The sequence below is a fragment of the Saimiri boliviensis genome, chromosome 18, assembly GCF_048565385.1.
Source record: "Saimiri boliviensis isolate mSaiBol1 chromosome 18, mSaiBol1.pri, whole genome shotgun sequence".
Taxonomy (NCBI): domain Eukaryota; kingdom Metazoa; phylum Chordata; class Mammalia; order Primates; family Cebidae; genus Saimiri; species Saimiri boliviensis.
The window spans coordinates 6660910-6680312 of NC_133466.1; the positions used below are offsets into that span (position 1 = coordinate 6660910).

At 46.8% G+C, this 19403-nt stretch overlaps 1 protein-coding gene across 2 annotated transcripts in view; it reads left to right on the forward strand.

The window, feature by feature from the left end:
• Nucleotides 1-6925: 6925 nt before the first annotated feature.
• The window catches only part of BRWD1 (bromodomain and WD repeat domain containing 1), a 147810-nt gene continuing 135332 nt past the window's right edge, over nt 6926-19403 (forward strand). For both annotated transcript variants that reach the window (XM_039480426.2, XM_039480425.2), the window contains exons 1-4: nt 6926-7328; nt 7426-7484; nt 7634-7663; nt 7814-7873. In XM_039480426.2, coding sequence (XP_039336360.1) covers nt 7280-7328; nt 7426-7484; nt 7634-7663; nt 7814-7873 — 198 coding nt within the window. In that variant the 5' untranslated portion in view covers nt 6926-7279. The remainder of the gene's footprint in view (nt 7329-7425; nt 7485-7633; nt 7664-7813; nt 7874-19403) is intronic.

Consider the following 19403-nt stretch of genomic DNA (forward strand, 5'->3'; position numbering starts at 1 on the left):
GGCAGAAGCTGGCGAGGGAAGAGAGAAATGTGGAAACAATTTGCTGAGGAAGGCAGGGACAAGTAGCATTAAGGGGACAGCTGGTTGGGTTAGATTTAAAGGGAAGAAAAGGTCCTGTGGGAAAGATGACACCACCAATAGGTGAAGGAAGGACCTCAGGAATTAAATGCAATATAATATCTACTAGTGACTAAAGGCTTATCAAGAGATCAGATACCTTCTTCATTTTTACTTTGAAAGTCCTCAAAAAAATTAATTAAAGTCCAGGTGTGGTGGCTCATGCTTGTAATCCCAGCACTTTGGGAGGCCAAGATAAGAGGATCACTTGAGGCCAGGCAATGCAGTGAGACCCTGTCTCTAAAATCAAATCAAATCAATCAATATGTTAACTCTCCTCTTCCTAGGGAATTTATCCAACAGAAGTCCAGGAAGACCAAGGAGAGAGGATCACTTGAGGCCAGGAGTTTGGGACCAGCCTGGGCAACAGAGCAAGATCCCCATCTCTACAAAAAATTAAAAAGAAACTAGCCAGGCATGGTGGTGCACACCTGCCGTCCCAAGTACTCAGTGGGAGGACTGCTTGAGCCCGGGACTTTGAGGCTGCAGTGAGCTACAGCTGTGCCACTGCACTCCTGCCTGTGTGACAGAACAGGATGCTCTCTCTAAGGAGGTAAAAACAAAGCCCAGGAGCTAGAGAAGACTTACTATTATTTTTACTATACTGCCATGACCCACTGGAGAAGACTTTCAACACATATTTTGTTGAATGAATGAAGTGATCCAGGTTTTTGTGTGCATTTAACTTCACCTCTAGGTACTGATTCAGTTTGTGGTATAGTGTTCTGGAGGTTCAACATTATCTACTTCCTGCCCCTCAGAGCTATGCTGATGTTGTGTATGCATCAACGACATGCCTCCTGAATGAACCTAAATTCAGTTAACATAAATTTGCATTAAAACTAATATTAGGCTTTGGACTATATATCTAAGTTGTTCTGCATGATCCACATTGCCCACAGATTTCCTTATCTCATTTTTCAGTCTTTTGAAATGGACGCTACTCTCGAACCCCAACCTGACCACTCTCTGATGTGAATTGTTGGGACGAGACTTGTTTGGTCACCATTTTCTAGATACGTATTCACCTTTAACGCTGTTGGGCCTCCTAAGTGGTGACTTGGAAGGGTCTACTGAATTTTACTTTACTCTCATTCACAGACAGATAAAAAAAAATAAAGCTGGGCACTATAGCTCATGCCTGTAATCCCAGCACTTTGGGAGGACAGGGCAGGTGGATAACCTGATATCAGGAGTTGGAGACCAGGCTGACCAACTTGGTAAAACCGAATCTCTGCTAAAAATACAAACAAATTGCCAGGCGCGGTGGCTCAAGCCTGTAATCCCAGCACTTTGGGAGGCCGAGGCGGGTGGATCACGAGGTCGAGAGATCGAGACCATCCCGGTCAACATAGTGAAACCCCGTCTCTACTAAAAATACAAAAAATTAGCTGGGCATGGTGGCACGTGCCTGTAATCCCAGCTCCTCGGGAGGCTGAGGCAGGAGAATTGCCTGAACCCAGGAGGCGGAGGTTGCGGTGAGCCGAGATCGCGCCATTGCACTCCAGCCTGGGTAACAAGAGCGAAACTCTGTCTCAAAAAAAAAAAAAAAAAAAAAAAAATTAGGCCGGGTGTGGTAGCTCACACCTGCAATCCCAGCATTTTGGGAGGCTGAGGTGGGCGGATTACAAGGTCAGATCAAGAACATCCTGGCTAACTCAGTGAAACCCTGTATCTACTAAAAATACAAAAAATTAGGTGGGCATGGTAGCACACGCCTATAGTCCCAGCTACTCAGGAGGCTGAGACAGGAGAATCACATGAACCCAGGAGGCAGAGGTTACAGTAAGCAGAGATCACAGTGCCACTGCACTCCAGCCTGGGTAATAGAGCAAGACTCCTTCTAAAAAAAAAAAAAAAAAAAAATTTAGCTGGGCATGCTGACATGCACCTGCAATCCCCGCTACTTGGGAGGCTGAGGTAGAATTGCTTGAGCCCGGGAGGCAGAGGTTGCTGTGAGCTGAGATCGCGCCACTGCATTCCAGCCTGGGTAACAGTGAGACTCCGTCTCAGGGAAAAAAAAAAAAGGCTTTCTTTCCTTAGGCAAATTCTTAAACTTTATTAGCCTTAGTTCCTCATTCTTTTTTGAGACAGGGTCTCGCTCTGTTGCCCAGGCTGGAGTGCAGTGGTGCCATCATAGCTCATGACTAGAACTCCCGGGCTCAAGTGATCTCCTGCCTCAGCTTCCCCAAAAGCTTGAACTATAGGCACCCGACACCATGCATGGGCTAATTTTTTATTTTTATTTTTTGTAGAGAGAGGGATTCACTGTGTTCAAGACCAGCCTTGAACTCCTGGGCTCAATTGATCCTCCTGCCTTGGTCTTCCAAAGTGCCGATAGTACAGACAAGAGCCACTACGCCTAACCTAGTTTCTTCATTCTTTTTTTTTTTTTTTTTTTCTTTTTTGAGACGGAGTTTCGCTCTTGTTACCCAGGCTGGAGTGCAATGGCGTGATCTCGGCTCACTGCAACCTCTGCCTCCTGGGTTCAGGCAATTCTCCTGCGTCAGCCTCCTGAGTAGCAGGAAGATTACAGGCAGTAGCTGGGACCATGCCCAGCTAATTTTTTGTATTTTAAGTAGAGATGGGGTTTCACCATGTTGACCAGGATGGTCTCGATCTCTTTTTCTTTTTCTTTTTTTTTGAGACGGAGTTTCGCTCGTTACCCAGGCTGGAGTACAATGGTGCGATCTCAGCTCACCGCAACCTCCGCCTCCTGGGTTCAGGCAATTCTCCTGCCTCAGCCTCCTGAGTAGCTGGGATTACAGGCACGCGCCACCATGCCCAGCTAATGTTTTGTATTTTTAGTAGAGACGGTTTCACCATGTTGACCAGGATGGTCTTGATCTCTTGACCTTGTGATCCACCCGCCTCGGCCTCCCAAAGTGCTGAAATTACAGGCTTGAGCCACTGCCCCCGGCCAGTTTCCTCATTCTTAAAACGGGAATAACAGAATCTAAAGAGTTGCCTGCGGTAAATGAGTTTATGCATGTACTTACCATGTGGGTGTTCAAATGTCAGCTCTCTGATGCACTAGTTGTGCAATCTTGTGTAAGTCTTCTACTTTTCAGGTCCCATTTTCCTCTTTTGTGAAATGTGACCGAGGGAGAAAGGACTTTGCAGTGTTTGCGTTTCAGTCTAAGGTAATACTGTCTACTTGGGCTTGCAGTCCAGCCGTCATTTAACAAATCCGTGTCCTTGGGCCATACTCAAATCTCTCTGTGCCTCAGGTTTTTCCTTGTGCAGGGAGCCTATCAGTGACATCTAAGAGCATTTACCCAGTCAGAATTGCTTGCCATGGGCTAAGATACTGGTTTCCTTGAAAATGCAACCCTACAACTTAAATGTCACCTGCTGTTAAGATTTTCCAACACTTGCTTACTTTCTTGTGGTGAGACTCAAAAGTTATGACCAAGTGCAGTGGCTCACCCTTGTAATCCTAACACTTTGGGAGGCCAAGGCGGGTGGATCACAAGGTCAGGAGTTCATGATCAGCCTGGCCAAGATGATGAAACCCCATCTCTACTAAAAATACAAAAACTAGCTGGGCTTGATGGCTGGCACCTGTAATCCCAGCTACTCAGGAGGCTGAGGCAGAGAATTGCATGAACCTGGGAGGCAGAAGCTGCAGTGAGTCAAGATTGCACCACTACACTCCAGCCTGGGCGAGAGAGACTCTGTCTCAAAAAGAAAAAAAAAAAGTTTATTTTCATTTACCCAAAAGCAAACCTCAGTGTGTACATTTGGAATGGCTTGACTTGTGTGAGGAATACAGATTCCTGCCTTGTTTGGAGACCACTTCTGGCGGGTACCCACTAAGGAGTTGCTGCTGGACAAGGTATTCCCTTTTCCTCCTCCTGGTAGGCAAATGTGAGAGTCACATCTGGCTCTCTTGACATCTGGGAATTGAATGGGGAAGATATTCTCCCTCTTGATAGAAATATTTGTTCCTATTCAAAATCTAGAAAAAATATTTGTCATGAATGTGACAGTAAGTTGTAAAGACTTTGAGGGCTCTTGCAAAGAAAAACTCATGTCATCATGTCTTTTGTTTTTTGAGGCAGGGTCTTGCTCTGCTGCCCAGATTGGAGAGCAGTGCTGTGATCACGTCACTGAAGACTCAATCTCTCGGGCTCTAGCCATTCTCTTGCCTTGGCCTAAGTAGGTGGGGCTACAGGTATGCACCTACCATGCCTGGCTATTTTTAAATTTTTAAATTTTTTTGTAGAGATGGGGTCTCACTGTGTTGCTCAGGCTGGTCTTGAACTCCTAGGCTCAAGCAGTCCTCTGGCCTTGGCCTCCCAAAGCTCTGGGATTACAGGTGTGAGCCACTGTGTCCGGCCTTGTGCCATCATTCCTGATCTCTTGTAATGGTTACCATGCTGCCAATACCAGAATTATAATTTTAGACAATGACCAGAGCTTGGGATATAAATTCTCGTAATTATCTTTTGGGAGTTTTTATCTGCGGACCTTGTTACAAAACGAAATACACAACTTCTTGCTCAATCTTTGAAAGTTAAAAGTCTCCCAACTTGATGTTTTTGTCATTTGGTAACTTTGGTAATCTTGCAGTGTCAGGTAACACTGTCCCACAGTAATCTATAGATCTATAGAATGTAACTTCGAAGAATCAAGTTGTTGCAAGCAGTTAATTTAGCTGCAGTCTGTATGCCCTACCTTATTTGTTGGCACAACTTTGACAAGCCGCAAACAAGATTTTTGTGATTTCTCTTATTCTACCCAACTTCATCTTGCAGATTTAATGTCCTACAGATTTCTAAACTTGTCTCTTCTCCATCCTTACGACCACTGCCCTCATGTATCATTTCTTTTCTATTTCAGGGGTCTGTTAGGTGCCTCTTGATCTTAACCTTCTCAAATCCGTCCTAAAATGGAAAATGATTGCTTCCTGGCGTAGAACCCTTCAATTGCTCCTAATTTGAACTTCTGACGTCATGGTCCCATCCTCTCCAAAGTCACTCCAAATAGTCATACTAAACTTGGGGTTCCTTAAACTAGAAATTATATTCATGTCTTGGCCCTCTGTTGTTCATACGTCTGAAATCCCTTTCTACACATTGTAGCCTGGATAACCCAAACTTCCCTAACATTTCCCCCACCCACAGGCAATTTGATCTTCCGCCTATCTCTGCCGTAAATCATGTCATTATTTGCTTACATCTGTTTCCTCTAAAAGAGACTGAAGTCTTTGATGGCAAAGCTGTGGCTCATTCCTTTTTTAAAATCACCATCACTTACTAGTGCTTGCTGAATTAACAGATGTAAGGAGTTAACTTACGGATGCACTAGCCCAAACATGTTTAGATCGTTACCTCACAGATATCTATATCCATCTAATACATCTATATAAAAGCTTTTGGCCAGGCGCGGTGGCTCACGCCTGTAATCCCAGCACTTTGGGAGGCCGGGGGTGGTGTGTGGGGGGGGGTGGATCATCTGAGGTCAGGAGTTCGAGATCTGCCTGGCCAACATGGGGAAACCCTGTTTCTACCAAAAATACAAAAATTAGCTGGGCATGGTGGCGCGTGCCTGTGATTCCAGCTACTCCGGGCGCTGAGGCACGAGAATCTTGAAACCAGGAGGCGGAGGTTGCAGTAAGCCGAGACGGCGCCACTGCACTCCAGCCTGAACGACCAAGAGAGTCTCAAAAAATAAATGAATAAATACATTAAAAAATAGAAAGCTTTTGCTATTTGGTGTAAATAAGAGCCAACTTGTACACGGTGCTACCTGTATGCCAGGAACACATTAATGCATTAAATCCTCACAACTTTATGAGGCAGGCCCAAGTATCACCTGCAGTTTACTAGTGAGGAATCACCTACGGTTTACTGGTAAGGCAAACTGAGACCCACAGGTTGTGACTTGCTCAAGGTCAAGCTGGTGGAGCTAGGGCACGGTGCAGGCAGATTCCGGCCTGGAGTCTGATCTGAACCTCTCTGTGCTGTGTCGGTTATTGTGTGCGTAGGAATCAGTGTGAATGTGCATTCCAGGAAGGCAGGGACAGCATTTAGGGTCACGGCTGTACTTTAGGGGTCAGGGCAGGGCAGGCTGGATGTGCTCAGGAAACCCATCCGGTTCTGTCAGAAGCCTGGCATGACAAGAGAGTCTTCTGGTCCTCGTCCACCATGCCAACCTCACATCCTACTCGTCTTCCAAGGATTCTAACTGCACGTGGCTCCCGAGTTTCCGGCTTCTCTTCCCAGGGAGGCTCTGCGGCCCGTGCGCGCCGCCCTCTCCCCGCAATCCCGTTTCCCAGTCCGCGCTTGCACGTGTCCGGCCCGGCCGCCGGCCGCAGCCGCGCGCCGCTCCCCCGACTCGCACAGCCTCCGCGCGGCGCAGCGTTTGATTTAACGCTGTCTGCGAGGCTGTGGCCCGGCCGCGGCCGCCTCCAGCGCCGCTTCGCGCCGGCGTCCGCCCAGGAGCGCGGGTCCGGGCGGCGTGCCCTGGGCGGGAGGCGCGGCGGGCCGAGGCTCGCCGGGAAGGCTTTCGCGTCCTCGGAGCGAGGGGTCTTTCGTGGGCGGCAAAGCACGCTGGTCCCCCATCACCGGTCCACGAAACGTCTCTTCTGAGCACCCGGGAGCGGGCGACCCAGCCGAACCCGCCGCCCCCGCGGTCCCGTGTCGAGGACCCCGGTCCGCGCTCCCGGCCCGCGGCGAGCCGGACCTCCGCCCCCGGCACCCGCCCGCAGCGGCGCAGCCCGGCAACGCGCCGCCGCCTCACAAAGCCCGGGGGGCCGCCTCGTCGCGCGCAGGGATCTGGGCCACGCGCGCTCCCCTCCCCGGCTCGTCCCCGCTGCCCCGGGGCCAGGTCTCTGCCCCCGCGTCACATTCTCCTCCTCGAGTCTCGGGAGGCGGAGAGCCGGGCGAGGCGCGCTTTCCCGGGCGGGGCGCGAGCTCCGGTCCGCCCTGGGCGCCGCGGCCCCCGCCCCCCGCGGAGGGACTACTTGCCGTCTCCCGCGGCGGGACTACTTCCTCCCCCGCGGAGGCGTCGGGCCTGGCGGCGCGCACGGCATGGCGGCGGCGGCGGCGGCGGCGGCGCGCGCCTGAGGAGAGGGGACGCCGGCCCGGTCAGGCCTCGGCGCGGCCTACACGCTTCGCTCGCTCGCTCGCTCCCGCCTCCCGCCCCGCGCCCGGCCATGGCGGAGCCCTCGCCCGCCCGACGCCCGGTGCCGCTCATCGAGTCGGGTAAGACGCAGGGCCTTGCCACCCCCTCCCCGGAGCCCCCGGCCGCTGCCCGTCCCCTCCCCGCCCGGGCTTGACCCGACTCCCCGTCTTCCCGCAGAGCTGTACTTCCTCATCGCCCGGTACCTATCGGCGGGCCCGTGCCGGAGGGCGGCCCAGGTGAGTGCGGGCCCGCGGGCGGCGGCGGCGGCGGCGGCGGCCTTGGCGTCCCCGCCGCCGCCGGGGGTCGCGGGCGGAGGGCGGGATGAGGCGGGCGCGCCCCGCGCCCGGGCCCGACCCCACCCCTGACCGCGCGTCTCTCGCCGCAGGTGCTGGTGCAGGAGCTGGAGCAGTACCAGGTCTGTGCCCGCCCCCCCGCGCGCCCGGCCCCGCGCCCCCCCGCGCCCCTCCTCCCGCCCGCGCCCCCCGCCCGACCCCCGCCCGCCCCGCGCCCGCCCCGCGCCCGCGCCGGAGCGGGGGTCACTCGTGTGCGTTTCGTGTCTTTCCAGTTGTTGCCGAAGAGGCTGGACTGGGAGGGCAACGAGCACAACAGGAGCTACGAGGAATTGGTGAGCATCGGGCGCGTTTGCTCCCCGGGCTCTGCGCGCCCCGCCCCCCGCCCCGACCCCTTTCCCTCGCGGGGACCCCGGCCCGTGGGGTGCAACGTGTGAGCCGCACTGGGGGTGGCCCCGGGACGGCGGCGTTCCCCGCTGAAGATTGTGTTTTGTTTTTGAGGCGGCCGGGTTTGTCTGGGCAGGAAACAGTCTTGGGGGGCGGCGCGGGGCGGAGGGGTGGGGGGTGACTCGCGGAGGTCCTGCGGCGGGGGTGGGGGTCCAGGTGCGGCCGCCTCTGCGGGGGTGTGGCGCGTTCAGCCGGCCAGTCAACGGGGCGGTTTCATCCGCTCTCCCCGCCTCCGCGCTTGTAACTCGCGCTCTGATTGGCCTCCCCGCTCTTGCCCCGCCCAGGTCTGTCCGCCACTTGTTCCCTAGGAATAGAATCATTGGTCTCTGAAGGTGGAGAAATGTTCTTGCGTTGAGCTTTTTATATTTTGTTTCTGTCCGCAGCAGCGTCATAAAAATCTTGCTGCTGTGTGAATATGCCACTAGCTTGTGCTCCTCTGTACTGTACATTTGTTGAACGCGGTAAAAAGTTGATTTACTTCGATGACTTTCACACTGATGTTGCTATGATAACTAGATAATATAATTTAAAGCGCTTTAAATAGGTACTTTTTTCTTTTGAGCTCTGTTAATCGTGCGTTACAGTCTCTTTCATACTTTGTGAACCTGGTTAGTTGCTCTCACTATTTATATGACTTGGTTTTATCTTTAGTTAGAGCAGTCGCAGGGATTCGTTTGATTTTAGTGGAGTAAGACATTTTTCATGAATATATTGTTACCATTTCGTTATTAAGATAAAGAATTTAGTTGTCAGGCCATATTCCGAATCTTGTGTAAGGAAAACAATTGAGAGGGAAAAGAGCTTCTGAGTGAACGGTTACCACAGTTTGAAGAGCTGTAACTATTAAGTGGTAGAGTATGGTGTCAAGTGAAAAAAGGAAAAAAAAAAAGTGGTAATTTTGAATTAGACAACAAAGGAAACCAGAGGATGTGTTACTTCTATGAACAGTTGACATGGGAAAACCCTCTTTCTACTAGAGTATTTTTAGTTTTAAGTATTAACACTTGAAACTTGGTGCAAGTAAGAGAATCTTAATATTTGCTGTCTTAGATTTTGAAGTAAACACTTAACAGTAGATGCTTTCCAGAGAATGAGTTCTAAAAATTCTGCTGATGGCAGTTTGTTTTCTTGAATTTGACATTTTGAGACTTTTTTTTTTTTTTTGCCCTCTTAGTTTTCTCCGCGGATAATATAGCTTTGATAATATAGCCTTATCAGTGAAGGAGAAAAGCATTATTGGTTATGATACTGTAGTCATGCTGCCTGAGAGAAAATAACTTGAAACAAGTGTAGTGCTGTAACTAATGGAAAAGTTACTTTTAAAATATATTCTTAGGGGCAGGATGCAGTGGCTCAGAGCTGTAATCCCAGCATATTAGGAAGCCTAGGTGGGAGGGTGGCTTGAAGCCAGGAGTTCCAGACCAGCCTGGGCATAAAGCAAGACTCTGTCTCCACAGTAAATAACAGAGAATTAGGCAGATGTGGTGGTGTGTGCCTGTAGTCCCAGCTACTTGAGAGGCTGAGGCAGAAGGATCACTTGACCTTGAGAGTTTGAGGCTGCATTGAACTGTCCTCCTGTCACTGTACTCCAGCCTGGGAGAGGGAGCAAGGCCTAGTTTCTTTAAAAAAATAAAAATAGAGGCCGGGCGCGGTGGCTCATGCCTGTAATCCCAGCACTTTGGGAGGCCGAGGCGGGCGGATCACAAGGTCAAGAGTTCGAGACCATCCTGATCAACATGGTGAAACCCCGTCTCTACTAAAAATACAAAAAAAAAAAAAAAAAATGAGCTGGGCATGGTGGTGTGTGCCTGTAGTCCCAGCTTCTCCGGAGGCTGAGGCAGGAGAATTGCCTGAACCCAGGAGGCAGAGGTTGCAGTGAGCCGGGATCGCGCCATTGCACTCCAGCCTGGGTAACAAGAGCAAAACTCTGTCTCAAAAAATAAAAATAAAATAAAAAAAATAAAAATAGAAAAAACTTTATATAATAATTTTTTTGGCTTTTGTTGCTAGAATTGCTTAAAACCCTACTTACTATTGTTTAAAATCATTTAAATCCTGTGATAATATGGCTGTGATTTGGCATCTCTTTGCCTTCCTGAGTTGGTCTGTCTGGTGGGTATACTTTCTTCTTTACTTTCCTCTGTGCCCTCCAGTCCCCCAGGCTGAGTGATGATGAACCTCCTGTGTGTAGAGGAGAATTACTCTTTCATTTATGGTATATGTATAACTTCTAAACTTTCAGTCTTTTAAAAATATCTTAAGAAGTATTCCAGGCTAGCTGCCATGCTTATACCTATATTGTCAGCACTTTGGCAGGACGCTTGGGGCCAGGAGTTTCAGACCCGCCTGAAGTGAGGTTGAGGCTGCAGTGAGCCGTGATCAAGCCACTGTGCTCCAGCCTGGGTGAGCGAGACCCTGACTCAAAACATAAGCAACAACAAAAAAGAAGTATTCCAAATGTACACAAATGAGAATAATGTAATGTGCCCCTGTATGCCATCAGCAAATTTGAATTATTTTTTAAGACGTTCTCTTTTGAGGAGCAACCTTGGCTCACTGCAACCTTCGCTGTTCAGATTCAAGCAAGTCACTGGATAATTTTTGTATTTTTAGTAGAGATGGGGTTTCACTGTGTTGGCCAGGCTGGTCTTGAACTCCTGACCTCAGGTGATATCTGCCCACCTTGGTGTCCCAAAGTGCTGGGATTACGGGTGTGAGCCACTGTGCCTGGCCAAGAAATTTGAATTTTGAATGTTACTAACTTGCCATATTTACTTTTGTTTCTTTTTGAGGTATATATACGTTTTAATAAACTATCAATGAAAATAATAACCCACCCACTAGGTACCTATTTTCCAACTCCAGTGATTATCAGAGAATGTTGCATATTATCTGCACCCTTATTTTTAAGCAAATTCCGGAAAGCCATTCATCTTACTGGTTAATGTGTTGGAATATTTTAAGGCAAATTCCACACATTACATTTTATCTCTAAATTTGTCACAGTCCATCTCTAAAAAATAAGAACTACTTAGAACATCAAGTGCCAGTATCACAGAGTCCATATCCAGATTTATTTTTTATTCCCTGGGTGTCTTTTTACATTGTTTGAAATTGGTCTTCAGACAAGGTCAATACATGCATTGATTGATTGATTCCTTCCTCTCCCCACCCCACCCCCCCCACCCCCGTCCCACCCCCGACACACTGGGTCTTACCCTAGGCTGGAGTGCAGTGGCAGGATCACAGCTCACTGAATCCTCCATTTCCCCAGGCTGGAGTGCAGTGGCAGGATCACAGCTCACTGAATCCTCCATTTCCCCAGGCTGGAGTGCAGTGGCAGGATCATAGCTCACTGAAGCCTCCATTTCCCAGGCTTAAGCAGTTTTCCTACCTCAGCCCTTCATTCCTGAGTAGCTGGGACCACAGACAGGTGCCACCACACCTGGCTAATCTTTTCTTTTAATTTTTCCTAGAGAAGACTTGCTATGTTGTCCAGGCTGGTCTCAGACTCCTGCTTTCAATTGCTTCTCCCAAAGTTGGAATTACAGGTGTGAGCCATGACACCTACCCTGATTATCTTAAATCTCTCTTTATCTTAAATAGTCATTTCTGTGCACTTGATTTACTGGAGACAATCATTTATCCTGTATAATGTTTTACATTCTGTATTTGTAAGATTGTTCCTCATGTTAACATGTTCCTTTTTCTTAGTGGTTTTCATTTTCGAATTAGAATCATCTGGAGAGCTTTATAAAATCTGGATGCCCAGAGTATGCACCAAACCACTTAAATTGGAATCTTCGTGGTGGGACTGGACATCAGTATTTTGAAAAGCTTTTCAGATGATTCTAGTATTAGTGTTTATAAAGCCACCATTTGTCTTAGACTTGTGACCATGCCATTATTCCATCCCGCATCTGGGGGCAAGAGTATTTTGGTACTTTTGTTTCTTTGTTTCTTTGAGCCAGTGTCTCACTCTGTTGCTCAGGCTGGGGTGTAGTGGTGTGATCTCAGCTCACTGCAACCTCTGCCTCCCAGGTTCAAGCAGTTCTCCTGCCTCAGCCTCCTCAGTAGCTAGGATTACAGACATGTCTCATTATGCCTGGCTATTTTTTGTATTTTTAGTAGAGATGGGGTTTCACCATGTTGGCCAGGCTTGTCTCGAACGCCTGACCTTGGGTGATCTGCTTGCCTCAGCCTCCCAAAGTGCTGTGATTACAGGCGTTGAGTCACCCTGCCCCGCCTAGTTTTGCCGCCTTTTTTTTTTTTGGAGACACAGTCTGTCACTCAGGCTGGAGTGTAATGGCATGATCTCGGCTCATTGCAACCTCTGCTTCCTGAGTTCAAGTGATTCTCCTGCCTCAGCTTCCCAAGTAGCTGGGATTACAGGCATGTGTCATAATGCCCTGCTAATTTTTGTATTTTTAGTAGAGATGGGTTTTCACCATGTTGGCCAGGATGGTCTCAATCTCTTGACCTTGTGATCTACCTGCCTTGGCCTCCCTAAGTGCTGGGATTACAGGCAGGAGCCCCCGTGCCTGGCCACAAGTGTATAGTTATTTTAATAACCTCAGCAGGGTTAATTTAGACAAACCTAACCATGAATTTTCTAAAGACTAAACTTGTAAATATATTTCGAATTTATTTTGTAATTTTTTCTATCGAATAAATGTAGCTTAGTAATTACAAAACTTGTTACTATATTAATATATACTTATATATATGCTTGCATGTGTATATTGTATGTATGTATACTTGTGTGAATATATTTGTACTTTGTTCTTTCTTCACGTTTGCTTGTTAACCTTCCTGGGTTATGACTTAATTGCCCAAACCAAGAAGAGACTGGTATTACCATTTTAAGTATTCTACAGGATTAAGGAATCAGATTGTGACAGAAGATTATAGGCCATGACTTGGAACTTGGGTGCACTGTAAGATTCGACTTTTAAGTCTTAGGCTGAGGTTTTTTTTTTTTTTTTTTTTTTTTTTTTTTTTTTTTTGGAGTCGGAGTTTAGCTCTTGTTACCCAGGCTGGAGTGCAATGGCACGATCTCGGCTCACCACAACCGCCGCCTCCTGGGTTCAGGCAATTCTCCTGCCTCAGCCTCCTGAGTAGCTGGGATTACAGGCATGCACCACCATGCCCAGCTAATTTTTTTTTTTTTTTTTGTATTTTTAGTAGAGACGAGGTTTCACTATGTTGACCAGGACCTGCCTTGGCCTCCCAAAGTGCTGGGATTACAGGCATGAGCCACCACGCCCGGCTCTTTTTTTTTTTAATAGTAGGGCTACTTACTTACCCCTTTAAAACAAAACCACTTTTACAGCTTTGTGTTTTTCACTAGTCTTGGAACTAATCCCATTATTTAATTTTCACAGTGGAACCCTAAAGACCCTTCATACTGAGGATAGCTAATTTTTTTCCTCTATGGATTCTGTATTGTAGTTGACTATAGAGATCTATCATTCTATAGGCATTTTATTTGTAACTTGGGGACACGTAATTACCATGTGTGATTGATGAATTATCATGTGTGATTGATGAGTTACAGTCTAGCAATACAGCAGTGCGGTAGAGACTAGAACTTGTGAACTGGACATGGAGGCTCACACCTGTAATCCTAGCTCCTTGGGAGGCTGAGGTGGGAGGATCACTTGAGCGCAGGAGTTGAAGACCAGCTTGGGCAACATAGTCAGACTCTATTTCCAAATAAAATAATTTGCCAGGCCTGGTGCTGTGCCTTTAGTCCCAGCAATTTGGGAGGCTGAAATGAAAGTTTTGCCAGAGAGTTCGAGGCTGTAGTGAGATGCAGTCTTGTCACTGCACTCCAGCCTAGGTGACAGAGCCTAGTCTCTTTAAAAAAAAAAAATAATAATAATAGAAGTTTGGATTTTGGTGCCAGGTGGTTGAACTGTAATCTTCCTTTCCTTGTCCTGTTTATCAGATGTTCTAAGGCAAATTACTTAATCTCTATCCCAGTTTTTTAATCTGCATAATAATAACTGTATCTGGCTGGGCATGGTGGCTCACATCTGTAATCCCAGCATTTTAGGAGGCATAGGTGGGCAGATACTTGAGGTCAGGAGTTTGAGACCAGCTTGGCCAACATGGCTGGTCTCTGATGAAAATACAAAAATTAGCCAGGTGTGATGGTGCGTGCCTGTATATCCCAGCTACTTGGGAGGCTAAGGCAGGAGAATTGCTTGAACTTGGGAGGTGGAGGTTGCAGTGAGCCAAGGTCATGCCACTGCACTCCAGTCTAGGTGACAAAAAACAACTATCAAAGGGTTGTTGTAAACATGGAAAAAATGGCTTAACAGTGCCTGGTACACATTAATGATCAATAGTATTTATTAGTAAAATTATTTAAGATGTAATTGTATAGATTGCTCCTTCAGCTAGTTTTCCGTTTGTAGGGTTTTATGATAAAATGAGAAAGCTTCCTTATGAATGCTCATACTTGAATGAATGATACTTGGTATTTACCCATTTATGGATTACTACAATGTAGGATGGGTAAAAGTCTTTATAGCTCAGTGCTGAATAATATTGGGCATTGCTCTCTATGAATCTCTTGGTGTTGCCTGTGCAACTTGATTTATTTAAATTTTTATTTATTGATTGATTTAGAGACAGAGTATCACTTTGTTGCCTAAGCTGGTCTCTAATTCTTGGCTTTGGGTTATCTTTCACCACAGCCATTTCCAACTATGGCTGGGCTTGGTGGCTCATGCCTGTAATCCCAGCACTTTGGGAGGCTGAGGCAGGCAGATCATTTGAGGTCAGGAGTTCAAGACCAGCCTGACCAACATGGTGAAACCCTGGCTCTGCTAAAAATACAAAAACTAGCCAGGTGTGGTGTTGCATGCCTGTAGTCTACCACCTTGAGAGGCTGAGGCAGGAGAATTGCTTGGACACCTGGGAGGCAGAGGTTGCAGTGAGCAGAGATTACACCACTGCATTCTAGCCTGGGTGAAAGAGCAGGACCCTGTCTCAAAAAAAAAATCTCTAGCTGTGATTGTGCATCTGTCTCTCTTTCTTTCCTTTTTGAAACTCCTATTAGGTACATTCAAATTTAGTATTTTTGTTTTCCTGTTAAATTGACCTGAAAACGTTAGAAAATGTTTTATTTATTATAATCTTCTTGCCTTCTCATACACTTTGCCTTACGTTCTGTAGCCACTTCAACTTTTTGTTAGCGATGGCATAGTATTTTTTTCTGTCCTTTTCCTTTCAACCTTTCTGTTTTCTCATATTTAAAGTTGTCTCCTGTAAACAGTGCGTAGTTTTGTGTGTTCTTTTAGTGATGGTTTGGCCACTTTTTTTTCCAGATAAGGTCTCACTTTGTTGCCCAGGCTGGAATACAGTGACATCATCATGGCACATGGCAGCTTTGACCTCCTGGGCTTGAGATCCTCCTGCCTCAGCCACCTGAGTAGCTGAGCCTGTAGGTGTGTGCCATCATGACTAGATGTGTGCCATCATGGCTGGCTCATTAAAAAAATTTTTTTGGTAGAGACAGGGTCTCACTATATGGCCTAGGCTCATCTTGAACTCTTGGGCTCAAGCAGTCCTTCCGCTTTGGCCACCCAAAGTGCTGGGATTATAGGTGTGAGCCAGTGTATCTTTTCCGTTAGTATTTAATATAATTACTTAAACATAATTGGGTTTAAGTCTGCCTGTTCTTTATCTCATTTCTTTTTTATTCCTTCTCTCACTTTATTTTTATTTTTAATTTTTTTTGAAGATGGGGTTTTACCATGTTGGCCAGGCTGGTCTCGAACTCCTGACCTCAGGTAATCAGCCTGCCTCAGCCTCCCACAGTGCTGAGATTACAGGCATGAGCCACCACGCCTGGCTTTCTCTCATTTTTCTTTGATTAATCAAGTATTATTTTAAGATGACAGCAAGATTTCAAAAGTATTCTACTTTGTATTTCTTTCTTTTTTTTATAATTACTTAAACATGATTGGGTTTAAGTCTACCTGTTGTTTGTCTCATTTCTTTATTCCTTCTCTCACTTTTTTTTTGATTAATCAAGTATTTTAAGATGACAGCAAGATTTCAAAAATGTAACAAGTATTCTTCTTTCTTTCTTTCTTTCTTTTCTTTCTTTCTTTTTTTGAGACAGGGTCTCACTCTGTCACCCAGGCTGGAGTACAGTGGCATAACATGGCTCACTTCAGCCTCAACCTCTTGGGCTCCAGCAGTCTTCCAACCTTAGTCTCCTGAGTAGCTGGAACCACAGGCATGTAGTACTACACCAGGCTATTTTTTATAGAGATAATGTTTTGCCTTGTTGCCCAGGCTGGTCTGGAACTCCTGAGCTCAAATGATTTGCCTATCTCAGCCTCCCAAAGTGGACCTTGCCTGGACTATTTATTCTTTCTTTATTTTAATAACTTCCCCCCTTCACCTCCCCCCGACGAAGTCTTGCTCTGTCACACAGGCTGGGGCACAGTGGCACGATCTTGGCTCATTGCAACCTCTGCCTCCCAGATTCAAGCCATTCTCCTGCCTCAGCCTTCTGAGTAGCCAAGATTAATAGGCGCCTGCTGCCATGCCCAGCTAATCTTTGTATTTTTAGTAGAGACAGGGTTTCACCATGTTGACCAGGCTGTTCTCAAACTTCTGACCTTTAGTGATCCATCCACCTTGGAGTCCCAGAGTGCTGGGATGACAGGTGTGAGCTACCACACCTGGCCTCTTTCTTTCTTTTTAGTTATGTATCCTTTTGTTATTCTTTTGGTGGTTTCCCTGGAGGTTTCACTGTACACTACCAGTATACATTACTTTAAATTAGTTATTTTACCACTTCCCAAATAAATGAAGTTATAACTCTTGTTAACCATCCTGTCGTATTAATCGTTTTATTAATCTTTTTTTTTTTTTTGAGATGGAGTCTCAGTCTGTTGTGCAGGCTGGAGTGCAGTGGTGTGATCTCGGTTCACTGCAACCTTTGTCTCCTAGATTCAAGCAATTCTCCTGCTTCAGCCTCCCACGTAGCTGGAATTGCAGGAGCATGTTACCACACCTAGCTATTTTCTCTATTTTTAGTGGAGACGGAGTTTTGCTGTGTTGCCCCGGCTGGTCTTGAACTCCTGACATCAGGTGATCCACCTGCCTCCGCCTCCCAAAGTGCTGGGATTACAAGTATGAGCCACCATGCTCAGCCCTGCCTTATCACATATATTATAAAAATTTCAAGACATTATTACTGTTGTTTTAAAGTCAATATTCACTTGCTTACCTACCTATATATCTTTTTTTTTTTTTTTTTTTGAGAGGGAGTTTCACTCTTGTCCAGGCTGGAGTGCAGTGGTATGATCTCGACTCACTGCCACCTCTGCCTCCTGGGTTCAAGCAGTTCTGCCTCAGCCTCCGAAGTAGCTGGGATTATAGGCGTGCGCCACCAGGGCTGGCTACTTTTGTATTTTTAGTAGAGATGAGGTTTCTCCATGTTGGTCAGGCTGGTCTCGAACTCCTGACCTCGGGTGATCCACCCGCCTCAGCCTCCCAAAGTGCTGGGATTACAGCTGTGAGGCCACCGTGCCCAGATACCTACCTATGTATTTTTTCTGGTGTTTTAATTTCTTCCTCCGGTTTTGTGGGACCTATTTGTGGTAATTTTTCTTGAGTCTGTGCAACTTATTTTGGTATTTCTTTAAATGAAGGTTTGGCTGGGCACGGTGGCTTACACCTGTAATCCCAGCACTTTGGGAGGCCAAGGTGGGTGAATCACATGAGGTCAGGAATTTGAGACCAGCCTGGCCAACATGGTGAAACACCTTCTCTACTAAAAGTACAAAAATTAGCTGGATGTGGTGGTGTGCGCTTGTAATTGCAGCTATTTGGGAGGCTGAGGCAGGAGAATCTCTTCAACCCAGGAGGCAGAGGTTGCAGTGATCCAGGATTGTGCCACTGCACTCCAGCCTGTGCAACGGAGCAAGACTCTGTCTCTAAGAACAAAGAGCACAAAGTCTTTTGACGAAGGTTTGTTGACAGTGACTTCACTAGCTGTGGAATTCTGGCTCAAGGTTTTTTTTTTCCCCCCTCCCCCAGCACATTAAGGATGTCCTTCTACTGCCTTATGCCTTCCTCAGTGTTGAAAATTTAGCAGTCCTCTTGCTCCTTTGAAAATAATGGTTTTTTGGTGTGGTGGCTTTTAAGATTTTTGTTTTGTCCTTGATTTTCAGCAGTTTTACTGTATTGTCCTGTAGTCATGATCTATGGCTGTATAACAAATCACCCCAAAATTTAGCAGCTTAAAACTACACTGATTTATTATTATCTGCCAGTTCTTTAAGTCCAGGCACAGCTCTGGTAGGTTCTTTGTTTCCTTTTCTCTGAAGATGCATTCAGAATGTTGGCAGAGCCAGGGTTTTAGCTGAAGGCTTGATGGGGAAGGAATATGCTTCCAAACTCATGCAGTTTTGGCGGGATTTAGTTCCTAGAGCAGACGTACCCAGACTTTTTACACAGGGGGCCAGTTCACTGTCCCTCAGACCGTTGGAGGGCCGCCACATACTGTGCTCCTCTCACTGAACCACCAATGAAAGAAGTGCCCCTTCCTGAAGTGCGGCGGGGTGGGCCAGATAAATGGCTTCAGGGGGCTGCATGTAGCCCGTGGGCTGTAGTTTGGGGACGCCTGTCCTAGAGGGTTGTTTGACCAAGGGCCTTAGTTCCTACCTGACTATTAGCTACTCTCTGTTCCTTCCCCTTGGTCTTTCCAGTCTGATAGCTTGAGTTATCAAGATGAGAGCTGATAAGGCAGTAGAGCCTTAGTGAGACAAAAGTCACACTTACAACCTAATCACAGAGGATACTACTTGTATCCTCTCAATGTTACTGTATTTTGAAGTAACTGAGGAGGGGATTTCACAAGTCTGTGACTAAGAAGTTTGGACACTATTAGAGGGCATGTCAGAAGCTGCCTTTCACATGTACACCTAGGTGGTTTTCTTTGCATTTCTTTTGCTTGGGTTCTCTGAACTTTCTGAATAAGTGGCGTGATATCAGATAGTTTAATGTGTAATTAAAGTCCCAAGTGGAAAGGATAGATGGCAGAAATAGTTTGAAGAAATAATGACTAAACGTTGTTGAACATCTGGGCCATCTCTAGGTCTGCTTCTGTTGACCATTTCCTCTCTTGACCATGGGTCATATATCTAGCTTTTTTCTCTATCTCATCATTTTTTGAGGTATGCTGTCAACTTTTTGTGTAAAAAGAGTAGAGGCTGCAGTAATGTATTTACCCCTGGTAAAGATTATTCTCTTTTCTTCCTCATGCAGTTAGTGCATGAAACAGGGTCAGTTGTTGGGCACGGTGGCTCACGCCTGTAATCCTAGCACTTTGGGAGGCCAAGGTGGGTGGATCACCTGAGGTCAGGAGTTCAAGACCAGCCTGGCCAT